The sequence below is a fragment of the Bombyx mori genome, chromosome 1 (assembly GCF_030269925.1).
Source record: "Bombyx mori chromosome 1, ASM3026992v2".
NCBI classification, from domain to species: Eukaryota; Metazoa; Arthropoda; class Insecta; order Lepidoptera; family Bombycidae; genus Bombyx; species Bombyx mori.
This window is the reverse complement of record NC_085107.1, coordinates 19980659-20008590: the sequence shown is the minus strand read 5'-3', so window position 1 is coordinate 20008590 and position 27932 is coordinate 19980659. Positions and strand designations below refer to the sequence as shown.

The 27932-nt window shown below is 34.7% G+C and overlaps 1 protein-coding gene across 7 annotated transcripts in view; it reads left to right on the top strand.

Annotated features, from left to right (window-relative positions):
* Nucleotides 1–27932, top strand: part of LOC105841451 (protein furry) — a 169076-nt gene that overhangs the window by 42429 nt on the left and 98715 nt on the right. For all 7 annotated transcript variants that reach the window (XM_062670942.1, XM_062670953.1, XM_062670935.1 and 4 more), the window contains one exon: nucleotides 12475–12635. In XM_062670942.1, coding sequence (XP_062526926.1) covers nucleotides 12475–12635 — 161 coding nt within the window. The remainder of the gene's footprint in view (nucleotides 1–12474; nucleotides 12636–27932) is intronic.

Below are 27932 nucleotides of genomic sequence, written 5' to 3'. Positions count from 1 at the left end.
TCAAAAAAGAACACAAACTTACTTGTTCTCTAGCAAAACAATACGAAATGGCATATCAACTGCAGTAACTGTTGCCTTTGCCAGACTATATATTCTGAATCGAAGCTATAATGCATTTAGTTTGAACGATAGGCGCGCAGATGCTCATTCAAACGTTATTACAGTTTAAAAGGGTGACTTGTTATTGCGTGGCAGGATTTTAACTTATACAAACCTCAACACGGTAAAGTCGAGCAAGCGTAAAAACGCAACTGGTGCTGGAAATATACTGGAAATATGCTTCGTTTTAAGCTATAGGAAATCGGTTCATGTAGCTTTACAAACCTATAATCGAATTCCAATTCGACCGATCTCTATCGGAATTTGCATAACAACAGAAAGTTTGCAGCTAACTCAATTTAAAACAGATTGTACTCGTATATATAAGGTTTCTGAATGTGACAGTGTTTATTATGTTGTGTGTACTATGTGGAGTAATGCGTTTCGTTCTTCGTCTAAACAAACATGAGAGAAGCGGAGTTATAAGAATTTGAAATCATTTTAAATCAAATTTAATAGGTTTTGTCTCGTTAGAAAATTTTACAAATTACAACATATAAATCCTTAAGAAGCTTTTCGTTCCTTAAGAATCGTGTCTATTCGTGACGCTACTGTTCTACATGACGAGATATTTAAATGTAATTAATAATTCGTCAGTGTTTTACAGTATTTTACTAATAGATTTTCATAGAGTGATATTGTAACAGTTTCTTTACCTATAAATAAAGACATCGCCTGTGTGTCGTGCACTTCAGGCGTCTCGTCTGCTGCAAGAGAAGGAGAACATGAACGTTGATGACAAAACAACATTTTATGATCTAGTTTACATCTTAAACCAACGACATAACCGGTAGATTGAATAGTTTAAATGATTTTTAACGATCACTTACTTCCTACAACCTATTGTACAATTACAATTCAACTTTATTCATCTTTCCTAGGTCTACAAGTTCAAATAACGAAGCTTTAAAATATAAATAATTAAACTTTTGTTTTAATTTATTGCTAAGATGGGTGGAGGAGCTCACGTCCCACCTTACTTTAAGTGGTTACAGGAACTGATAGACATCAACATTTCAACAGCTGCCTTACCCTGTAAACCGCAGCACATTACTGCTTCACGGCAGAATTAGGCAGGGCAGTGGTACCCACTCGTACAGGCTCACACGACGCCCTACTGTAATAGAAATATAATACATTTTGTATTTTTAAACACCCAAACACATTAATTATCAATTAATTTAGAACACGAATGCTCACACAGAGGGTGACTTTATCACTGAAAGTGATCTTCTTAGACAACCATTGTAAGAAATAAAATTATATGAAACGTTGTATTTTGTGTTTAATATTGGAAATAAACTAGTATAGTTTAATATTTTATATTCGATATAATTTTGATATTATTATTATGAAATTTTAGTCCTTCAGTTATTACGCATTGTTCTGAAACATTAAATAAATATCTTTGATATATTAAGTCCAGGAATGTCATTCCTCCCGCTGCCAGATATCCGAGCTAATGTGTGTATAGCCGGACCTAATTAAAACGATGTTGGATTGCTATAATCCCAAACCAGCTACAAATTCCCGGGCATGTGTTAGCATTCAATTGATCGAGGAATTCAAATGATGGAATTTAAATGTCGTCGTGGCCTAATATGTCGTCGTGGCCTAAAGGATAAGACGTCGTGCATTCGTATGAAGCGATGCACCGGTGTTCGAATCCCGAAGGCGGGTACCAATTTTTCTAATGAAATACGTACTCAACAAATGTTCACGATTGACTTCCACGGTGAAGGAATAACATCGTGTAATAAAAATCAAACCCGCAAAATTATAATTTGCGTAATCACTGGTGGTAGGACCTCTTGGGAGTCCGCACGGGTAGGTACCACCACCCCGCCTATTTCCGCCGTGAAGCAGTAATGCGTTTCGGTTCGAAGGGTGGGGTAGCCGTCGTAACTATACTGAGACCTTAGAACTTATATCTCGATGTGGGTGGCGCATTTACGTTGTAGATGTCTATGGGCTCCAGTAACTACTTAACATCAGGTGGGTTGTGAGCTCGTCCATCATCTAAGCAATAAAAAAATAATAATAAAAAAAAACATATTATCATAATACTAAGGCCAAGACACAATCCATAGGAATCTCCATTGCGTTACTTTACCGCAGTTCGATAAATTTTGACTAATTTTATGTATCAAATCAATTCATTTAAAATAACACTATAATGATGCGGTTCGACATCATTTATTTAGTTGATCGTGGGGAGAATTGATAAAGTTTTTACTGCAATCGTTTGAGGAATCACCACGGACTAAATCACCGACACCCAATGCTACGTAAAGAAAATGAAATCAAGAGACATGGTGATTGCTAAAACAATGAAGAGCCGTCAAAAAAATCATTAATTAGTTTCTTTTAGTGTTCATGTAATCATCCTTTTCTTTAATTATTATTATTATTATTATTTTCCCTACCTAAAGCTTTTGTAGCCTTGAGAGGCTATGCAAGCATAACCTATGGTGTAGGTGAGCTCTCGGGAATCTAACCTGAGGACGTTGCTCACACCAGTGAGCAGTGCTTCGCAGAATCTACCACTGAATCGGAAACGCGACCCACTGAGAAGATCCGGCGAGAAACTCAGTGGGCTCGTTTATTAAAAAGTTTCAGTAACACCAGCTTTGCCCGTGTAGCTTGTATCTGTACTTGCCCAAACATTTTGTGTTGGCTTGTATTAAAATCGAGGATTGATGAACGTTTTACTATACCTTGTTTCGTGTTTTAAGAAATTCCCTTAAAGAAGGCGCATTATTTGTGGCCTTGTGAGCTTGACAACATACCCTACTAATAACTCGACTTCCTGAACCTAGTTGTTAACTTTTCTATTATTATAAGGACAAGCTATTTAAACTGCAGAATTATAGTTTCGAACAAATAATAGAGAACTAAATATTTTTTGTAAAGTACCTCCCTCCTATATGATATATAAATAACAATAATTTCATCACAAATAATAATCAACCACAACACTGTAATTTCGCCTGTTTCCGTGAACACGAACAATTTAATTACCACTTGAAACAGTGTTCGCTTGCATTTTCCAGCGAGCTTACGACCGCAATCAGTGCTAAATCAAACTTCTCTGAGAGGAGAATTTGTAAAAAACAGTTGTGTTTGGTTTAAAATTCCTAATAAAAGACAATTAATGAAAATCGGTTTCCTTTCTTTTTACAAAGGCGATAATCTTGTAAGGATTGGAGGTTTTTTTTTATAAAGATCGAATATAATTGAATTGGAACATAGTAAACAAATCTCGAACTGCTCCGCTCGATCTGTTACTTCATCAAATACCGAAGAAGTTAATTTGTTTCCATTTTATTATATTCTTTTACAAGGAGATGACAAGGGCGCGCATAGAATAAGATTTTTTACATTTACTGTGCACTAATTGGACGCGGAGTCACCCATTCGATTCAATTGATAGTTCCATTTGAGTAGCCCATTCCCTTGCCGTCTCCTGGCTAGAAAACTATAAAATATGTTCTGTTGTGTGTTTGCCGTAGCAGCCTACTGGAATAACCGCGACACTAATACGAATATGCAATGGAGATAGAGATAGATCATGACCTACATGTTAAGTAATTACCGGAGCCTAAAACATTACCTACAGCGTGAATACCGTATCCCACCTTGAGACTTGACAACTTCACTTGATGATTACAATGAAGTGAAGTTGTCACAGATACACCTACACATGTACAAGCTGCACAATCCATAGAACACCAGCCCGACCGCGCAATACTTTCATTGAATTGCAAATTAATTTACAAAACGACGAATGGAATAGCGAGCTACGTTTTGTTTAAAATGAAATTTCAACATTAAAATTCCTCCGGTGAGACTTTAAAAGGTTTTATTGAAATACGTGTAAATGCAATCTTTTAGATATAAGAACAAAATCACTGAACGAGTTTTTAAATGCTCAACAAAACGAAAACGTCAATGGCTATATAATAATAACCTTCCCTAAAGTGCTAAAAATGACTCAAACCTATAAAACACGAAAACAAAAACAACTTATAATTTATACATAGATTAGATAGTATGTATTAGTTTGAGTAGGCAGGCAAAACCGTAAAGCTATAAATCTGGCGGTGCCGAACAAGAGAGACATCGCATCCCTTGCTATTTCTGCCGCGAAGCAATCAACCGTTCTAGTTTGAAGGAGGGGACAGTCATTTACAGAAAATTCGAGACGGTCAACAACAGCAAAAACTTTAAAACAAAGTAAAGCTTCAAATATATCTTTCACTCTAGAAATCGGAAATTCGCTTATATGTTGTTTTCCATTTTCTTAAACACTTCCGACCATGCTTACTAAACGTCCGACATTCGACAAACGTAGTCTTCATGCAATCTAGAAATTACTGAACTAAAGTAATACCACCGAATAAAAACTAAATTTATCTCTTACTTGAAAACCTAATGCTGTAAAATTATTTGAATTAACGATATTTTGCAGTGGCAGGGTTAAAGACTGTGAACTACTCCTAAAATAAATCAGATCTCTGAACAAGCTTGTTCGTATTTATTGATAAAACTGTACATATCAAGAGAAACCGTTGTTAGATAATACATTTTGCAATTTCAACTTGACTGTCACCGACAGCGTTTGAATAAATGTCGTGAAATGAAACATCTTGATGAGGACTTCACAATACAATTTCGTTGATGTGGTTTACATACACGAATAAAACAAACTGGTGTTTAATGTTACACATTTAATTTTTGTCTGTGTCTGATGAGCGTACGCTGCTCGTGCGTGATATGTCTTAATTATCAGTCATGCACGCCAATTTAATTGGTGTGAAATATTTTTTTTCTAATTCTGTAGATGAACGTATATACATACATACACTCTGTGTAGCTTTCGATCATGAGGTTGAATTGATTCGTACCAATTTTGGCAAAATGAAATCAATGCAGTCTCCATTAAAAAATAGAAACCGACATGAATTGTTTTACACGTTTCGATTAAAACAAACTAAGGCAGCTAGTTGCATAGTAATCACGGATAACGATCGATAATGAACGTTAGATTATCTTTATACTTGCAAAAGTATTTTCTGTCCTGTAACTTGTAGTAGTACCTCTTGTAAGTCCGCGCGGGTAGGTACCACCACCCTGCCTATTTCTGCCGTGAAGCAGTAATGCGTTTCGGCTTGAAGGGTGGGGCAGCCGCTGTAACTATACTTGAGACCTTGGAACTCATATCTCAAGGCGGGTGGCGCATTTACCTTGTAGATGTCTATGGGCTCCAGTAACCACTTAAAACCAGGTGGGCTGTGAGCTCGTCCACACAGCTAAGCAATAAAAAAAAACAAGATTCCTGTCAATTTCAGATAAATAAAATATCGGTGTTCGTCTTGCGCTTCGTATCCTTGTTACTAGAGTTTTTGCATTTTAAAAGAGAGCCTCGTCTTGAACTTTTACCGGAGCTTATGACATCATCTAATTAATGCAACCGTCGAACTAGAAATTAAGTGGAAGTCCAGAACACAAATTGTAATAATGAAATATTTATTCAAACATAATTAAAGTAATAGTCGCATCGAAAAAAAATCCGATACACTCAGCAGTAATTAAGAAATACTAGAGGTCCCGCAGTAGTCGACTATAATTAATTGGAATTGTAAGTTTGTACACTATTATTATTGTATTTTATACTTCTATAATCACAAATTTCGCCAAGGCTACACTATAAAAAATATTAATAAAGACAAACAATATTTAATCTATTCTGAATTTGACCACAGACGTCAAGAACAAAAGTTTGACAATAAATAGTATGCATGCGAGTTGCGTCAAATACATGGTATGTAGTGTGTGTAATGTTTTCTTTATTGATTTAATGTATGTTTTATGCATTATTTCAATAAAATATTAGCATTATGCACTTCTTCTCTATATTCTCTATTAGTGTGGAAAATTTCATACTCCGCGCAATTTTCGTAAAAAGGGATACAAAGTTTTTGCTTCACGTATTAATTAATATATAGATTAGACGGACATTACTTCGTTCGCGCGAGCGTATTGTTTCAAACAAGCAAAATTGAAAGGGAGCTCTCTGTATTAAGCTTGTATAAAGATGCACAGACATAGTACGAGTAAGTGGCTGTCCGCGACCGTGTAAATAGGGGTGTCGAGCTTGAAACGCAGTCCCGAGTGCCGGGATTCAATGTACTGTATCGGTCTACTGGCTCGATCAACGGATTTTGTTTACACTTAATATATATTGAATCGTTTTCAACATAATGTTACAAACCGATTTTGACTTTGTTTTAATTTCGTTTTGCTGCATAGTGAGTGTAATGCCAGCATCCAACACAAATTAACATCATAAAATATACTTGCAAACAAAGTATCATAGATCGTAAGTGTATTAATAAATTACTATCAGACAATATTATATAAAAATATATATTTGTATTTATGCACTAACACCATATGAAGGCAGTAATTTTAACGTAATTATATAAAAGAGAGGGCAAAAAAAAATTTTTTTTTCTTTATTTACAACGAAAATATCGTACAAGATGACGAAAAAAATTCTGATAAAATTTGAGCTCTTAATATTAATATATTTAGAGGTGCCGCATCATGATTTTTGATTTCCCATTTAAATAACACCGAATTATCGCGTAGTAAAAAGAAATACATATTTTTGTAGGGAATCGAACGGCTTACAAAAAAGTCAAATAATTTTTTGCTAAGTCAACTCGTTTAAAAGTTATTCGCAGTTAAAGTTTAACCTAAAATAATATCTTCACTTTCACAACTTTTTATACTTTTTTACAAAAAAATGGCTTAACAACATAAAACAACATATTATTTTCGTTTTTACTTTCCATATTTATTGAGAATGAAAGCTTTACCACTCACGTTGAAACACGAAGTCAACGTCTCTGTTATGTAGCAGTAATGCCTAAACTAGAACACTTGTTCCCAGCAATAATAACTGTAGACAGCATGAATGGACCTACCCTGGGGTACAATAAGTACGTAAACTATTATATTATTTATTGAAGTGAAAACTTCTTTAGCATTTTTGTGATTCGAAAGCCGATGAAACAAGAATGCGACAGTAAAAAGAGACAGATAGACATAAATTCATAAGATTTAACGTGGGAGAAAATGAAATAGGAAGCATTATACAGTGTTTCTTATATTCGTGGTTCTCTTTGTGATCTGCTTCATACTTAATACAATCTGAATAAATCTATGTAATATATACGAATAAAATGTAAAATAATTATCAATCTTTGTACAAGGCAACCTCGATATAACAAATCGGAAGGGAACAAGTAAATATTTGTTATATCAAGTAATTCGGTAAACTGAGGTTTGTTATACTAAGGTTAGGTTGCTCTACCTTTTGTTAAAACGAGGTAAAAAAAAAATGTTTCATTCACCTCAACATTAAGCACTCATCTTGTTATAGCGAACATTTATTATTAATAAATGATAACACATTTTTATCAAATTACTGTATGTATTTTCCATTTAAAAACAATTAGGTAGGTAACAATGTTTCTCAAGCCTGTCGAGACTGATTCACGTACTATGGAATTAAGGGTCTTATTGGTGGGAACGTTATATAAAGGCTTTGGGTTGACAACATTCCTTTAATTAGAGTTATTTACACCTTTTTTTGATAGTTGAAAATTCTTTGTTGTTGGTTGTTCGCAAGAAATCTTCGCAGTGTAAATGTATATCTTATGTTGACTCTTACGGACAATTCTAAGGGATAACGAAGAATTTGTTAAATCGAGGACCTCGTTATATTGAGGTTCGTTATATTAAGGTTGCACTGTATCACTATGATCACTACTAAAACCTACAATCATCCTCTTTTCGAAATTTTACATTCGTCTCATTTTCATTGAAACCAGAAATTTTTGAAGATTTCACTTCTGCCACGTGTGAATTGTGCACATGTTTTTGTCATATGTTTTTTTGCTTTAATTTATTTTCCATTGCCACGCAACCACACCTCCACGGACACATACACATACATACAATGCAATACTGTCGAGTCACGATAACTTCACATTTGAATTCCGTCGATTAACATCCCGTACTAACGAACTTGTCAATTACACAAATAATATAATGAATAATTTGCATTGTACTGGTGCGGCAGAGGCTACGTAAATTTATTGCTCACTACTCGTGCTCTAATGTAACCAACAATATTTGTAAGCGTAAAACTAATCGTTAGATATTAAGTTGAATATTGAATGAAACACATGCTTTACTACAGAGCAGTAAATGGATATTCGGTTTTGTGACATGTTTCATGTCTTCTTGCTTAAGTACAGTTAGAGAAAATGGACGTTGATCGCTTTTGGTTTTGATTATGCGAGCTTATTCTTAATTATTACATTTAAATTACTCAATATTCTACTGTTTCTTTTTTTTTTTTTTTTTTTTTTTTTTTATGATTGTAAGTTTACTGGTGGCCCGAAGGCCTTTCCAGTTTCACCAGGACAGGTGGGCGAGCAAAGGCTCAGCCAAGAGGGGTGGGATTTGCTAACAACTGCCCGAGCGCCTCCGAAGGAGACCTAACAACTCAAGAGCAATTGTTTCGCGAATGAATCTACTACCGGATCGGAATCGCGACCCGCTGAGAAGATCCGGCGAGAAACTCAGCGGGCTGATGCATGGGTTAGGTTGCACGTCGACCTCTTTGTCGAGTTCGACGAGTACGGTTACCGGGGTCCCTAAGCCTGCCCCTAGTATTAGAGCTGAAGGCATCTAATGCAAAGGTTATTGGATCTGATGGATCCGTAAGGACGTGTCTAGGGCGTCGACGGTGACTGGCTCCTGCATGATCAGGATTCGGGGAGTAGTCAGCGGCGGCAACGATAAGGCGATTATCATGACGCATAGCCTTATCGAAGTATCGTTCCGACGCTGACTTCATGTATTTCCGAATTGATTCGAGGCCCAGGTCGTCGTGTAGGTCAACGTTCCTCACGAACCACGGAGCCCCGACAGCTAACCTGCAAAAGCGGGATTGTAGGGATTGGAGGGTGTCTATGTGTGTGCGGGCCGCGTGAGCGAACACCACACTCGCGTAAGTCATGACGGGCCTTATGCAAGTTTTGTAAAGTGTCACCTTGTTCCGAAGGGACATTTTACTCCGCTTACAGATCATGGGGTAGAGTCTACCGAGAATAAACGCGGCACGGTCACGGACTGATTTTATATGCGGGCGGAATGTCATCGATGCATCCAGGGTAACGCCCAGGTACTTGACCTTCCTGGCCCAGGGTATGGGTTGTCTAAAGAGAGTAATCGGGGGTGTGAGATTCCTCCTCCTAATCCGGGAGGAAATCCGTGTGGAGCTTCCCCTCTGAAATAGCACCGCAGTACTTTTCGCTGGGTTGATGTCTATGCGCCATTTTCGGAACCACTGTCCTAGGGCTAGGGCTGCGCTCTGAAGCTTCTTCGCGATTAGGGACTTATTTCTACTAGAATAGTAAACAGTCGTGTCGTCGGCGAATAAAGCTAAATGGGTCGGCGGCGACCGGGGAATATCGTTGACGAATAAGCTAAATAGGAGGGGTGAGAGGACAGAGCCTTGCGGGACTCCAGCTGTGAGAGGTCGTGGGGAGGAGCGGGTTCCCTCGACTCGATATCGAAAAGAGCGGTTCGACAAGAAGTCCCGTATGATGAGCACGAGACTATCCGGCACGCCCATGTTGAATAGTTTGAAAATCAAACCATTGTGCCAGACTTTGTCGAACGCTTTTGCGACGTCGAAGAAGAGAGCTCCCGTGTATAACGGTTTTGGTCGATTAAGCCCCACAAGAATGTGCTCCGTGAGGCGGTGCACCTGTTGAACGCATGAGTGATTTGTACGGAATCCGAATTGTTCATCGATAAGAATGGCTACTGTTTCTACATCGCGGAACATAAAAATATGCAGAACGGGATTCGTAAGTATGAAGCACCAAAAAGAAGTCGGATAAATACTCTAACTAGATGAATACCAATTCATAAAATTCTTCTGAATTTGAAAGAAAATTCTCGATAGTTTGTATATGGAATATTTTTAAATTGAATTCGTTTGAAGTGGATTTTCTGCAATATATTGTAAGAAATGTGCCGTAAAATTTGGACGAAAACTAATTAAATTTATACAAATTTGAAACTTGTACACGAGCAACTCATTTAATCAGCTTAACTGTATTGATTTCACGAAGACGCAATTACGAGCAAAACGTCCCTTTATATCTCAAGGAATCTCTAAGACAACGTTGTTACATCTAACTGAAAAATATTCTCAGAACTATTATAAGGTCTTTCAACCCGTCTACGCAATAAAAATACAATATATATTAAGAAATTGGTAATCTCGTTAGACTGTACAACGTCTCATAATAAAGTCCCGGCTTTAATTTAATCCGAGTTGTATCTATGTTATAATTATGTCTCTGCTTACAAATTATCGTTCTGACGAGCTCACATGTATTGGTATAGGATACAGTGCATTCTGTAGGTTCGAGCATGCGGCGAGTAAATCGAGCTCTACGATGGCATCAAAATTAACTTGCAACGTGCTACCTCCTTGTTTGTAGTCGCAAAAGGAAATTGTATTAATTATGATGCTATCCGATCAGTCGACGCCGGAATCAGTTAGTCCTTTGTGCGAGGTATCTTGGAAAAGTGGACTCACTCCAGCCGCCGATGGTACTAGCTCTTAATTATTGCTACGAAGTCAAAGGCGACGCGTTCCGAATCGAAACTATAAGTTCATTGAAATCTACTGAACGTAAAGTATATTGTATTAATTTTCATTTTTGCTTAAACCCGATTTTAATTAAATATACAAATAAATTATTTATATATTCGAAACCAAAACAAACTGTACAAAGCATTTTTTTTAAATGAGCTTCGTACTATTTTAATTAAAGCTCTTTCGTAATACTTTCTATAAACCATCAGCCATAGAGTAAATCAATGTATGGAATGTTTTCAATAACTCACACGGCTTGAGCCATTGTTTAATTACACCGTTCAGCAATTTGAACTATTCCAATACTTAATAGAGCAAGTTAAAATTATCGTACAATACGCGTATGTACATACATATTTATTGCATAAGCCTAAAGTTTAGCGTATACATTTGAACACACGTGATTGAATATTGTGATCTTAAAGGTTTGTGTGAAACCAAAGCGCACGCTCTGCTTTTGTATAGGTACGAAGTTTCCATTTTATTAATTCGGAGCGACAACTTATATCAGATTATAGTGTTGTGTGAACCAGCCACCCTTCTACACCTCGAACCATTGAACCCCGCTTTGTAACATAAAACCAGTATATAGCTGTGGATCGCATGCAACTATCGCCTTCTGAATTATGTGTAACGTTCACAAAGAAGTTGTAGAACTTTCTCTAAATTCCCTTTAGAACATTTGGATCAAAGGACTCGCTCAAGTTCGTGTGGTGGCCAAAATACTTGTAGATTCTCTTGTAGTCAAATCGGATTTTGAAACCTTATCAAAGTCGTCGCCATTCAAAACCGTTATAGAATGCCCTTGCTTTGAATAGAATAATTTCATTTCAAAAGTCACCTTTAATAACACAATGAATACAGAAATAAAACTTATTCTGTCTTCACAAATCATGGACAGTATTAAGACCATATTTACTATCTTTTGCTATTCTTGTTTTTGCAGTTTTTTGTGGTATCACACAACACTATCAATCGGAAATTGTACAAGTCTCTCCATAAATATAAATAAATATTTACTAACAATCACGCTACGTTAACTGGTCCTGTGATAAGTTCGTAAAGAACTTGTGTTACAGGTACCAGATGACGGAAATAAATTTAAGATTTTTTTATTATACACATACACATATTTAATATACATCCATAACCCTGGAAAAGACATTTATATTTATCATACAAATTGGCGGGATTCGAACCCGCGACCCCCTTGTGTAGTGACCATGTCACTTACCACTACACCAGACGGCCGTTAAATTTAATATTAAATTTAAATTAAATACAGCATTTTTCATATGAATATTGTGTGTACTGCATCATCATTGCGCTCATCGTTTTACTTATTTTTATTGCTTAAAGGGGTAGACAAACTCGCGGCCCATCTGATGTTAAGTGGTTACCGGAACCCATAGACATTTAAAACGTAAATGCCGTCACCCACCTTGAGACATGAGTTGTACGTTCTCACTTTTAACAGTACAACGGCTGCCCCACCCTTCAAACCGAAACGCATTACTGCTTCACGGCAAAAAAAGGCAGGGTTGTGATACCTACCCGCGCTGACTCACAAGAGGTCCTACCACTAGTTAGTGTCCATAGTTTACGCAGTTCCTTCTTCACAGGGAGTACCCGTGCGATCACTATACTGCTATTATCAACGTGACCCTCATGTGCACTGGCTGCCCCCGAGCCCCGGTACACGAAAGCGCCTTGCAGCTGCTGCAGCTCCTCGACAAACGATTCTTCGGTTCCGTTGGTCCGCTGCCGACTGACGAAGACAACGGTAAGTTCTTGATTTGTTATGCTCTGTTTATTTACATTGTGTATTCATGTATTTTGTGCGTTCTAATACAGGTTTAAAGATATGCTTTATTACACCTAAGCAGACGAGCTTACGGCCCATCTGGTGTTAAGTGATTACCGGAGCTCACAGAAGGTGAATTCTGCCAATCCCCGTCAAACATGAGACTACACACTGCTTGTATTGTATTTTCCCAATCGTCGTTAAAGCTACTACGTCCGAAGATGACGGTCCTCGGTGGCATATTGATTTGTTTGGTGTAATATTTGCCTTTTAAAAGAATACCATAATTCAATTCAGTCCGCTTGAAATTTTTAGTAAATAATACATATAATATTATCATTTAATTGATTTTACTAAAAATATCAGGCGAACCCCGCGTGGCGGTGAAAAAATGTAATTTGCATGTATTATAATAGCATCTAGAAATCTAAATGATCATATTTATAAAAGTAGCTGTTTCTTGATCATCCACGTTTCGATCTTGGAGATTGTTGTAGATGTCTTGATAAAATTAAATACTATAGTGAAGTCATTACCGAAATGACTTACGCACAAGTTCTAGTACATTCGAGAATTTATATACTTTAGTTTGATTCTATATTCGTAAAATGTATGGTATTCTATTTTCGTATGGTTTCTTTAAAACTGTTGTTAATGTTATTTATGTTCAAATATAAATAAAATAAAAATTAACAAATAACCGCTTACTTGGTTATACTTTCTAAAAATGGTCTTGGAAACCGTTTTTTTTATATTTGTGGATCTCAATCGATCTATCTTGTAATAATTGTGTTCAGAATAAAGTTTAAACTAAACACTTCAAGAATCATGATTGTATAGTAAATGGTCGCCTGTTATGCATACTTCTGTTTTTTGATATAAAAAATTTGAGAGAAGTGATCGAGGTATCAGTCAAGATACAAATGAGCTTTAACGATTTAAAATCTTCAAGTTCTCTGTGGTAAAAAGCATGAATCGTTCCCTTTCACTGATTCTTGTTAGGTTTTTTATTCCTAACATTTGTGGCAAAAATCATTGAATAAGAATTGAAGTTGTCGTGGCATAAAGGATAAGACGTCCGGTGCATTCGTATCTAGCGATGCAACGGTGTTCGAATCCCGCAGGCAAGTACCATTTTTTCTAATGAAATACGTACTAAACAAATGTTCACGATTGACTTCCACGGTGAGGGAATAACATCGTGTAATAAAAATCAAACTCGCAAAATTAGAATTTGCGTAATTACTGGTACGGGTAGGTGAGTCCGCGCGGGTAGGTACCACCGCCTTGCCTATTTCTGCCGTGAAGCAGATTCTATTTCTGCCGTTTTGGCTTGCAGGGTGGGGCAGCCGTTGTAACTATAATGAGACTAGAACTTATATCTCAAGGTGGGTGACGCAATTATATTAACCACCACCACTTAACACCAGGTGGACTGTGAACTCGTCCCACCATCTAAGCAATAAATAAAAAAATCACGCATTCTTGTTGGCCCACTCTATTCTACAGAATTAATAATAATAATAGTAATGCAGCACATTGATAAAAACTTATTAAAATGCTTAATAATTCTTGAATGACTATATGTTGAGAATTATTATACATTAAACAGATAAATTCCTCCTTTGCATATCGACGTCTACTTAGAGTGGTTCTCATATTCGTTCACCGTCTTATTTGATAGATAAACCTTTCTGATCTAACATAAAAAACAAACTTATTAGAACGCAAATATCAATTTACGAATTAAAAAAATATATTTTTTGTAGTTATGTTAAAATAATAGAGTTTATGAACACCAAATATAAAACTGCGAAAAATAAACAATATTAGAATACAAGTGTAAGTACTTATATATTGACACTGCTCGAACGACCAGACCAACAGTAGCCATAAAACTTAATTAATTAACTTAAAATTAACTTAATTAATTTAATAATAATTGTAGGGTCGAACGATGACAAATGTCTCTAAAGAAAGCACCGCCGGCTATGCATAAACTAAAACTTAAATGTTACAATATTACTGTTATTTACAACACAGAACTTAATAAGGAATATTACTTAAAAAAATTGTGTTCAACATGTAGTACAAAGGACTAACTATACTATAACTATATAATTAGACGAAACTTGAGCCCAAAAAATAATTTATGTAAATTTATTCGATCGTTATATATAGTTTATTTGGATAATTCTAGTTCGCTTACGTCTGTGTAATACGAGTAAGAGAATAATGATGAGTATTTTGCCCTTTATACTAAAACACACAAGTACTAGTTTCACAATTCATAAATTAAAACAACCCAAGTACTTTAATGTTTTAAAGGTAAATTATACGTAATGTTTGAAAATAATTCAATCGTCAAATGTAATAATTTCTACCGCTTTTAGGCTGCGTAGGTTTCCTGTTACAAAAAACTTTTCAAGCTATCAGCGTTTCGTATTTATCACGTATAATGTTATTGGCACAGACATATTTCCATGCCATGAATTTCTTTACTATATATTATTTTTTATTATTTAAAAGTAAGTAATGCCACTGTGAAAGGAAATTTACGTATGCCCCAAGGTGTTGCGCAGCGCCAGGATGAATGGCAACGTTAATTGTCGGAGGCCAAGACCTATTTCGGGGTCATAGCACCAGCGCAGTAGTAGTAGTAGGAGTAGTAAGGCCTCTAAGACAACAAATGATAATTCTACGAACTAAATATATTAGTCAGCAAGAAATGTAGTTCGAAAACGATGACGAACCGTTTGGAAGATTCCTTAAAATATTTTTGTATTTCGGGAAAACGAAGTTGTTATTGCGGTAGTGACGTTGATGACGCCCTGGTGGTGTCCCGCCACAGGTCACCTGCTTGGGAGGAAATAGCAAAGGGAAGATCTTCCAATGAGCAGGTGAAACGACAATCCAAATCCAATATGTTGGTTTGGAATTTCTAGATATGCAAACTGCTTATTTTGTAGTTAGCACAATTTAGGTTTTATTTATTCAAACATATTATGATATTATTTCCCTTGTAGACAGATGAGCATACAGTCTACTTGATAGTGAGTTGTTACTGTCGCTCATGGAAGTCGACAATGCTAAAGACAGCGAAACCGTTGCCTACCACTGAATGGTCCCCGCAAACCTTGTTTGAAATTCACATTAGTTGAAAGTTGACGAGGTGTCATCTTTCCAATACACAATTTGTGTTTATCATTTATATGTAGCAATACGCCAAGATAATTTCATTTCATATTGACTCGTCAAACCTCGGAAAACCAAACTATTATAAAAGAATTACGCATTAAAACACATAAGTTGTTTTGCCATTCATTTTTATAGGTTATTTCACTCATAGTAAAAATGTATATTAAAAGTGAAATAGCGCATCTAGCGAGGATATCGTTCAGAGAATCGTCTATAAAATCTTTAACATTGTAAAAGCTCCTCTAAAAGTTGCGGTTTAATTTCTTTGAAAAGCCACCTGAACAACCTGACAAACACCATGTACTTATTGTACTGTACTGTTTGATATGTGATGCGCGTTTCTCACCATTAAATTTTACGGTAAAATTTCGCAGAATTTTCCTCCGTGTCTGATGTTCGTGTTGGAAAATTGTATACAAATGAGGTTCATAAAACCAAATATTAGTGCGATTATCCCTTTAGGGCTGATAAATATAAATACAGAAACCTATATCAATTTTAATCAATGACATGAATAAGTAAGTTATATGATAAAGGCAAAAAATCTTCTTCAGCATTTTGTGAAAATTTTCAAGATCAAACCGAGCACGCCAGTGAGCTCGATTCCGACCTCAAGCTGGAAAGCCCATTCTGCACCAGTGTGAGTCACAACGTACTACCAACGAACACGTATATGCCTCAATATAAATGCCATATCATTTAGTTCAATGTTGTGGTTTTCTCTATTAGATCTCGAATAATGATAAGATTATGTATAAGCCTACTAATATTGCATTTGTTGGAATTTCTGTTAATATTAATGTATTTTCAGAACTACTAGGCTATGTTGTCAATTTCACCATATTATAAACATTTATGTTATCTTCGTAGAAAAAGGCAATGCAAGCTGATCAATCTACTACTAGTGGTATAAAGACTTCTAGTCCAGTGTTTCCCCCCAAACTGTTGTATGCCATGCCCCATTGTAACATTTCTAAAATGTTTATGCCCCCCCCCCATACATAATTTTTGTCATTCTAAATCTTATTTGTTCATTTAAGAAACATAAATGATAGGTTTTAGGAAGAAATCACTGTGAAATTGTTATCAAAACACAGTAAGTAATATTTCAAAACATATAATAAAAAATTGAAAAATTGAAAACACAGATTTTCTATTTTAAGTTAGTGCGATTGCTCCCCTTGATTATCAAATTGCCCCCTTGTGGGGCATGAGCCCCGCGTTGGGAAACACCGTTCTAACCTATTCGTAGTGCATTAATGTATATCATGTACCACAACATATATTTAAACCAAACAATATATCGTCATATTAAACAGTCTACATTTAGTTCTATAGGAATAAACCTTTTTTTTAATTGTATATATTAGTTTTTGACTAATGTCTTATGTGTACTAATACTAAGTTTGTACTCGTATTTAATGGCTTTAATCCTTAATAAAAGAAAAGAAAAAGTAGCAAAAAGCTAATTTTTTATTTTGTATTTAGAATAAATATATCTTATTGCACAGTTTGTATTGGGACTGTCCCCAAAACGAGGACAGGTTGTGGTGTCGATGAACTCTAACATATTGAAAATATCGAATATTACATTTTTTCCATTATTATTCTGCACTGCAGGCAATGTATCGTAATTGAAATCAGCTGACATACGGATTCCATTGTATTGAGTGCACGGAGATAGTTAATAGGTAAAAATGCGGTTAGTTGAACTATCCTATCGCCTTCTGGAATGGTTCCCTTACACTCAAAAGTAAAAATGACCTTTAATAAAAAATCATTTTTACTTTTGATTTTGAGTTCCATATTTTGTAGATTCTACTCATCAGTAATTATATCAAGCTGACTCATTTGTGTTATTAGTAAATTAATTAGGTATAGATAAGTTATTCGATTTAGTACAAGAGTCTTGTTGATCGTACTGTTGATATTACCTAGTATCAATGCCCATGACTGATTAAACAGCTTATAAAAATCAAAACCTACATATCGACGCTTGAAAGGCAAACTTGACTAAGCGACAACGCATGAACTTTACAGTAGACTAATTTAAAGTTGAAATTAATTTAAAATATACCTGAGAAATACCTGAAAAAAGTTTTATTTTAATGAATCTAGCTGTAGGATTGAAATGATTTTAATAGACCTAGAAATTATATTTTTTGCGCATCGAATATGGTTATTGCCTATCATTCATGTACAAAGCAGTTATTGTCGCTTAGTCACGTTTGCCTTTCAAGCGTCGAATTACTATTCGTACTGGCTACGCCTCGGCTACGAAAGTGCTACATTCAAGGTTAACGTAGACATCCACGTAGTACAACGTAGCACTTACGTAACGCTTTGCTACGAATGCAATGTTACACGTATAATTAGGCCACAGCATATTGTGAAAAAAAGAGATGTCATTGTATAACCGAGTGTGGGCAACATTAAAATTTAGTATTGTTTTAATGACAATAGCTACTACTACCGCTTTTAAGAATTGGGGCTCGGTTATATTTACATTTCTCTGTGTGTGAGGAGGCTGTTAGAGCTGGAAATTAAAAACAAAACGATGACACGCAGTATTTTATTCAAGTATAATTTAATATTCATTATTGATACATAGCTGTGTAATATATGTAAGTAGAAGTTGTAATCTCACAATATTTTGTACCGGATTAAAATAAACATTTTATACGATTTTCGCCTTTAAATATAATCTGTGACCAGCATTTTATTTATGTTGTCAAAAATATAATATATATGTAATTCGTCATTCCTGTACATTGTAGGAAAATCACATCAGTCAGTCGACTACACAGTTGACTTCAAATGTCAAAAAAACTTTATTTGATAACTAAGGTGACTAGGTACCTACCTACCTATACAATATTGATACCCTACAATATTGAGGATGAACGACTCCTGTTCTCTGTTTAGAAATACTTCTGCACTAATTATTTATGATTATTGGTTTACGTAACGTTATTAGATTCTCAAATTTCATTTATATAACACACATCGACCAATAAACATTAATTAATTAATTCAATTAAAATGTTTTTTTTTTTATAATTTAAATTCAGCTGCTTTAAATCAGCTTTCATTTATAAATAGCATACATAATACGTGTCTTTAGTATTTCAAATTATAATAGCCGACCGGACAGACCTTGTCTTATACATACGTATTAAATCTGAAAATTTCAGTCGTTCAGGAGGGGTTCATTAATATACACACGAACAAAAAAATATATATTAAGATATTACACAAATTCGAAGTCGTCGTGGCCTAAAAAGTAACACGCCCCTTGTGCTCGTATTGAGTGATGAGATGCTTGCACAGCCGATGTTCACAAACGATTTTCATAGTGAAAGTGTATAACTTGGTATGATAAAATACAAAAAAATATAATTAAGTTGATTTCTGGCGATAGGGGTCTTGTCACTCCGCGGGAGTAGGTAGATCACCTTAACTATTTCTGCCGCGAAGCAGTAGACAATTTAAATTTAGACCTCATCATACCTCAAGGTGATAACAATGGTAGCAATGTCCATGAGCTCCGAAAACCACTTAACACCATTATTAGCTCGTTTCACGTCCAAGGAATAAGAAATTAAAGTCGAATAACCTATTTCTTTTCTCATAACAACTAAATACTCGTAAAAACTAAAATCCATAGTTTCAAAAACATGAGTATCAGTAATAGGTAACACAGATCTATTGTGCACAATATCAGACATGTTTTTTCTTTTTTGTTTTATTACAATACTTTACTTGGTCTATAATTTACGAGTATTTCCTATCGTGATAGGGTCGTTAGCCGTGATACTTTAATAATGAATCTACGTTCTAATACACTTACTACACACTATACACTGCACATTGACTACTTCTGAATCCTTATACTTATATTTGTATACACGGAGACATTCAATATAATTTTAAATCCACTAGTATTTGTTTAACGATTAATAAACTTAACAATTGCATGGAAGTCTCGTGACAATGCAACAGTGTTTTGTAACTATTACCAGGGAATCATCAAATTCTGTCGGATGCTACGGTGACTAGAGACACCGAGAACCCTTTGAAATCAGATGTGCTTTCTAATCTATGCCTGTATCAAAAAAATATACGTTTACCTTCAGAAATTCATATTAATGATATCGATTTAAACAAAGACATTAAGCTAAGATATTAAGCTTTTACTGGTGGTAGGACCTCTTGTGAGTCCGCACGGGTAGGTACCACCACCCTGCCTATTTCTGCCGTGAAGCAGTAATGCGTTTCGGTTTGAAGTGTGGGGCAGCCGTTGTGACAATACTGAGACCTTAGAACATACATCTCAAGGTGTGTGGCGCATTTACGTTGTAGATGTCTATGGGCTTCAGTAACCACTTAACACCAGGTGGGCTGTGAGCTCGTCCACACGTCTAACCAATAAAAAAAAAAGCTAAAAAGTCTAAACAACTATGTATTTTTGAAACAAATACCACGCAAACTTCAAAACGAACTGGTTCCTAGTGAAATGTATAAGCCGTCGCCTAGTGCGAAATCGTGCTTTCAACGAATCGTCTGGGCTTGAATAAGAAAATATATTTAAATCAGTGAAAGCGTCGCTGAGCTTTTGTATCTCTAGTTGCACTAAACTTTGAGCTTTAAATCCATACAACTGTTGTAAATGATGCGAGCCGTATATATTTTTTATTGTTTTGATAAGTGGACTAGCTCACGGCCCACCTGGTGTTAAGTGGTTGTCGGAGCCCATAGACATCTACAACGCAAATGCGCCACCCACCTTGAGATATAAGTTAGAACGAATGCACCGGACGTCTTATCCTTTAGGCCACGACTTTTAGTATTTAAAAAAAAAAAATGGTGTAAATGCTAAGTTGATTCAGAACTTCTTGTAGGTTTAAAAGTCAGCAGCCACACGTGGCGATTCGTACCAATTGATAAAGTATATCTTATTAAAGACTAAAAGTTTTTGATTTCTCTAAGTTCACCCCGATTTAATACGAAGAGAAGCCAATTTTCGCAAATGATTAACGTATGAAGATTGTATTGTGTTGATCGTAATTTGAACAGATACTAGCGATATCTTTACCTTTCTTTTTCTTATTATATATTAATTACGCTAGATGAAAGAACATACTTACGGCCTGCCAACTTGACACATGAGGTCGCTGTTTCAGTTACATTTTATAAGAGAATGTACTCCAAACAAAACCGGAACGCCCACACCCCTTCAGTGGTCTATTCTTTCATGAACATGTGTATTTTGTTACAAAAGTTGATAGCTGCTTCAAGGATTTTAACTCCAGCACAGTTACAATATGAGCAGACAGTCTTCTTTTTTACCGACGACTTCATCTAATAAAAGCTACATATTACATGAGGTTCGAGGCTATACATATTTCGACGGACTTCTTCACCCAGTTCTGAATTGTGATTTGAAAGGGTAGGATTATTTCGAAATAACTGAGACTTAACTCGATTTCAATAAATTTCTCATACATGGCTCGTAATGAATAAAAATATTTAGTAAATTCTGATCGCCTGTTAGACTAGTGTTTAATGACCGTGGCTACAGTCAAACTATTAATTATCATATTTAGCTGTCATTTGAGAAAGGTCTTGTTGGATTCCTAGAAATTTATATCTTAATTTTTTATACTCACAAAAAAGATTAAATATTATCAACGATAGCGCCGTCATTATTCTTCCATTCACTGCTAGCCGATGTAGTCTGAGAACCTATAACCGTACTGGTGCTATCTACAAGGTATGCATTTGTACTATATTTCTACTGTACATGTTGATACTATTACAAAATTGGGTTATGGATGTAATAGTTTCGTGTTCAATTTTTTTTTCTTCTTTTTTTATTGCCCTTGTAGACATACGAGCATACGGCCCACCTGATGGTGAGTGGTTACCGTCGCCCATGGAATTCAGCAATGCCAGGGGCAGAACCAAGCCGCAGCTTACAATGTACAAACAATATTAGTCCAATGTCACAAAGTAAAAAATCACAAATTTGCTTTAGTTAGATTATCTTGCTCGCGGCCCGTCTGGTGTTAAGTGAATTCAACTCTCATTCAAAACATCGGAGTAAATGGCTGGTCGCCCGCCCTTCGAACTGGAATGCATGGCGGTTTCGATACCAAAATAACTCTAATGGCGATACATATCCATACCTGTTCACCACGCCATAACTTAATTTTGAATAATTTATAAAAATCTTATATGTTTAATTTTTTTAAAGTATTTTATTTTTAATTATACAAATATTAGGAGTGAATATGTGTGAAATGCTTCATAGTAGAGTAAATAAAACACGCACAGGAAGGAAATAATTTAATTGTAAAAACAAATGATACATATGTACGTCCATTAAATGAAATTAAATTGACAAACTGTAAAATGATGCGATTCATTTTTAATAAATACACAAAAAAACTACAATCTGCTATGATCCAAAGTGGTATGACAAATGTTATAATTGGCATAATATACGATTTAGAAAAAATATAACCAGAACAAATTGAAATCGGCTCCTATATTTAAGTTAAACCCAATTATGAGCTCACAATTAACAATGTACTATGACTACATGTAAAAAAAGCATTACACAAGAGATATTTTCTAAAAAATCTTTGGTAATAAAAAAATAACATGGTTAATATATTAAATGATATAGGATTACAGAAAAAGAAAATTAATTTTATTACAAAGAATTATCAGGAGCTCATAATCAACACAATCAGATAAACCTCCAAAAATGCATACATACATAGAGAAAATCTTCTAAAAGTATACTAAACACATAGAATAGAATATGATTAAAACATGTTCATTAGTCATAATAGATATCCAACAGCTATGAAGCGGTAGTTACATAATTATGTTACAATGAAATAATCCGAATTCTGATCGATTTAAATATCGTTATTGCAAAAGTTTTTCATTTCGATGATGATTCACATCGGGATTTTGACCACATGTGTATATACTAGTAGATATATGTACATAATATTAATGGACAACTGACAAAGTTAATAAAAGTGCTGAAGACATTTTTAGAACTATTATTTTAAGGCCTAAGTAAACACAATTACGATACATTACAATCCATCAGAATTTGAAATATCAGACATCCGACTTTTTGTCACTGATGTTGTACTTTAATTGCTGCTAAACATGCAAATCCGCTTCACTACTTCACTTTATTCATGCTACATTTATTATGACTTTTATACAAATATTTCAATACTTACTAAGAACTACTTACTACTAGTGCTACAATACTACAAAATACATAATTTAGATTATAAAACACATGGTAATGAAAAATAATTCTTCTCCAGTGATAAAACTCTTCGGTTAAAATTGTTTGATTTGTGTTTTATGAGTGTTTTTTTAATGAACATTGTGAATAGAAATCTCTTTACGAATTAGCACTGCCCGCAATGCGCGAACTTTCTATCATTACAAACATACAACCTTCGTTCGATTCACTGAAACGAAATAACTCCCGAATTTCATGGATGTAGACAATCGTCTGATGGCATTCAATATTGCATATCGAATATGTTCGATGTTCGATGAAATTTACCGCCTGTTCACGGTATGCATTCGCGCATTGTGGCTTGTCGTTACCTGTGTTGGCTATGTGTCGGATCTGAGAATTATTATTATGAATTGTATTTTAATAAATAAGTGGTATTGGATAATTTGTATATTTATATTACTGCACTTTTGAATGTAGAATAGTATTAATGTTGATTATGTTATAATTTGATAATACTCATAATATAATAAGAAGACACTGTTACACGTTACCTTCACTATAAAGGTGTATATATTTCCACAATAATACCTTCTGTTGATAATGACCAGACAAACACATAAAATATTATAAAGGCTTCGTAAAATTCAAGTATATTGCATTGCACAATGAATACATTTCATTAAAAGTTTCCTTTTTTTTTAATAACCAATTAGTAGGTAGGTTTCTGTACCTTTCGGCTGTTATACAAATCTTTTAGAACGAAATTTTAGCCTTTTCCTCAATCTTTAGAACTGATTGCCGAATTTACGTAAGCAAGACTACTGCTGTAAAATTGTTCAGCAGTCGCAAAAATATTCATGACTTATTAAATTTGAACGCCGACAAAATAAAAATATCTGTATAATATACATTCCTCACACGGACATCTAAAACTAATACTTCTAATACTAATTATGATAAGATGAATATCGTGGGTTGATAAAGACCGGGGGAGGGTAGTGGACAGACGTCGATATATTTGTTACTCTATTAATCAATCACGAATTTTACTTTTTTGTACAAACAGGTGCATGTTGTCTTGTGAACCGCGGCAGATTAGAAGCAGACTTTTGTAATTTGATAATATGTAAATTTTAACATATGAAACTTGTGATTTTTTAAATACATAATTGCGCCCGTCGCTGTTATTTCAATGAACATAATGTTCGTATTCACATTTTTATTGATGTATTCTTAATTTTGTACAAGGGCATCGTCTAGGACGATGATACGCTTTAAACTGTAACTATAGTCCACACACACATATATAACAACACAACGTGAATTTACACGAACCGCCCACTTCAAACAAGATGTGAACAGCAAGACTTTATGGGATGATTTTGATTTACAAAAATCTGTTTCATTGCTCTGACACTTCCATTGACCACAATTGTTATTTATGTATATTTAATATCTATTTATGTGTGTATCTAAGAACTATCTAATGATTACATTACTAAAAATGTTTCTCAGCATTCTGCATAACACTCAAAAGAATATTAATGATTATGTCCCAGCGAATAAAACTTTTAAGACTTCAAAGGACAGACAGAGACTTGGGATCGGAGTCTCAATACTACCTACCTACTTCAATATGGTACTGCCTAACGGCTGGAATACCACACCACACTGAAACTTATTATTTGCAGGCATCAAAAATTAGCAGGATGGTGGCACCAAACCGTTCATGCTCACAATACGACCCGTAATGACGAAAATTAAATATACTTTACAGGCTTATCTTACTATACAATGTTATTCATTTATTATTCTACATCGTTCGTAAACGTGATCAGTAACTATGTATTAACTAATTGTACTACTATGTCCCTATAGTATTATAAATATATACCTTTAACTCTAAAATCCTAATAGAATCGCCTACCATAATTGATTTTTTGTAGGTAAGTCACAACAACACGTGATACTGTGTATTGTAGTCTGTAGTGGGCTTAGTTTCAGATACCTGTTTCTTTTCAATTGTGTTTGATTATACCGACCCGATGGTATAGGCTGCTGGGCCGAAGGTCGTGTTTTCGATTCCCACTCCTGACAAACTTTAGTCTGCGGGTTTGTTTAACCTGTGTCTGTTTATGATTATTTACATATGTGCATATAAATTCTTCTCCTATCTATATACATATAAACAACTTAATCCGAGTGACTGACTATTTGGAATAGGTCCCCGATTATTTGATACTTATATTTAATCTAAATACATTTTTTTTTGTTTTTTTCTTTAGCTTTTATACTTTTTTTTTTAATTTTACTTAATTTTTTTAGTTTTTTTTTTTTAATTCTACAACATAATGCAATAAGATTTCTCTATTTAACAGATCTAAGTATTGTTACTCTCAAAATAAGGTAAACTAAAATCATTGATAAACTTCGACTTTAGAAATGGATTGTGAAAGTAAAATGCCCATAAAAGAATCGTAAATATTATTTTAAAATTGTCCAAATATTTAAACCCTAACTTATTGATGAAATGGTTGGCAACTTGTATAAACATGAACAGTGTACTTTCCAGAAGGTGCATTCATTAAATTAAAAATAAATAATATTGCACTAACCTTAATACTAGCATTAAATTCTAAAATACTACATGTATCATATAGTCTAATGAATAATTGTTTTATTTAAAGATATATTCTTAAATCTAAACTTAGTGTTAATTGTCGTACACTACCAATAACTGCGCGAAGTACCTACCAAAAGATTTATCACAATTCAACTTAAAGCCGTTGTGAAACGATTCGCATACCCGCGCGACAACGGCTTGCAAACGGAATGGAAAATAATGAGATCCATCGAATCAACCTAAACAATACATACTAATGAACCATTTAGTGGAATCAAAAATTTGATTGAGAGAGAGAGACAGTCGTAGAGAAAATGGGAACCACTTACAATAAAGGAAATGGAAACAGAGTGAAACTGAAAATTAAATTGCGTGATCTACAAATGTAAATCTTCTTTTTTTCTAATCCCTTTTTTATTTAGTATTTACATCTATCATGAAAGGTCAATTTCAATAAACAGAGGAAAATATAACATTTTAAGTACTCTCAGTGCTGGACATTTAATATACGTATTTGACGAAGCAATTTGTTAAATTTTCCTCAAATATTAAACTCAATTTTTACATGTTTACTATTGGTTTATTTGCATTGATTGAGTGACTGATAAAATCAAAGTCAACCATCAACATTTTCATTGAACCTTGTTGTCTAATTGATCGATTGCTCGTGGATGTTTAACTTGTTTTTTTAAACGATTTTATGACCTGGTAACTAAGACCTTTAGGTCATGTCTTATTTTAATTTATATTCTCATTTTTATGAAAAATGATGTGATGGAGTGAAATAAAATGATATGAAGATGATTAATTTGTGACATTAATCAACTGAGCTGAAATTAAATGAGATGATATGGGATGTCATATAACCTCAGTAAGATGGTGGTCATTTACTGAGATTTTTTCAGTGGACTTTTTGGAGGATCCCGAGAAGTTACGTCTAGTGGCTTTGTTTCATTTTCCCACATTTGTGCACTTTCACAGATATTAAACAACTGTTTAATATCTGTGAAAGTGGTGATGAACGGTGGTTTATTAACTAATACTAATACTATTAACTAATAAACCACCGTTATTACACATTTAAACCTGAAGAAGCACTAAATAGGCAAAATAAAATAAATCACACAACTTCACACCTCGCGTTCCCGCCCAAAAAGTTGTTTGACTTGTTTTAACTATTTAAAACATTTGACGCTAGAATCCTCATTTCGCCACACAAGTTGATCACTGAACTGTCAGCACAAAAAGTTTGCCCTGCACTTCAACCCCGCAGCGATGCTATTGTCAGTCACTATATCAATCAAATATGCCAATCTCACGTAAAATCGTTATTCTTAAGTTAATTAAGTAGGTTTTCTTATGTGAAACCATTAAAAATGTAACTGAAATCTATGTTACTGTTAATGTTGAAATAAAATATAGAAACAACAATCTGGTCTATTTAGTTATGTTTTTCTCGGTAATTGCATTTGTTATACTTTTATTGCATCCAGTGACAGACCGGAATGCATGACAGCTTCACGGCAAGATGGTGTAAAAACCTGTTGCGGGCTTACAGTAAATAAATAAAAATGTTCGTTTTGTGATTACGCAAATAGTAATATTTCTGCTTTAACGTTAGAAAATTAAGACGTTTAGTACGTTAACGTAACGTTAAGAAAATAGTTTCCACGACTAACCCACTATATAAATATATACTCTAAAACATCAGTAAGTAAAAGTCGTGCTTAAGCTTAATCTAAAACTCTGATATGTGTCTAAAAGATATATTTTAAGTTAAGTAAGATTTTCATGCGACTAATATTCAAGTTAGTGAATGTTGGAAAAGAGCGCAGGGGAGTGCTTAGTGCGGTAGGGCCCTAAAACTCCGTGAGCCCGCGGTCTGCAACATCTGCAGATCGTCACATCGCGCGCCCCTTAGGCGCGGGGACCTCCTCGCAAGAGGTTCGGCCCCCAGCCCAAAAAAAAGAGGCTTGTTTCAAACATAAATAAATTTACAAAATAATCGATAATGGAATGTTTTAAAATTAAACCTTATATTTCAGTACATAAGATTAAAAAAAAACTAAATATAGCGCAATTATACTCTTAAACCGAAATTCTATTCAGTATTTGCTTGTAGTGAATGGCTCTATTTCGACGGGAGATTTTAAAACATACATTGATGTATATT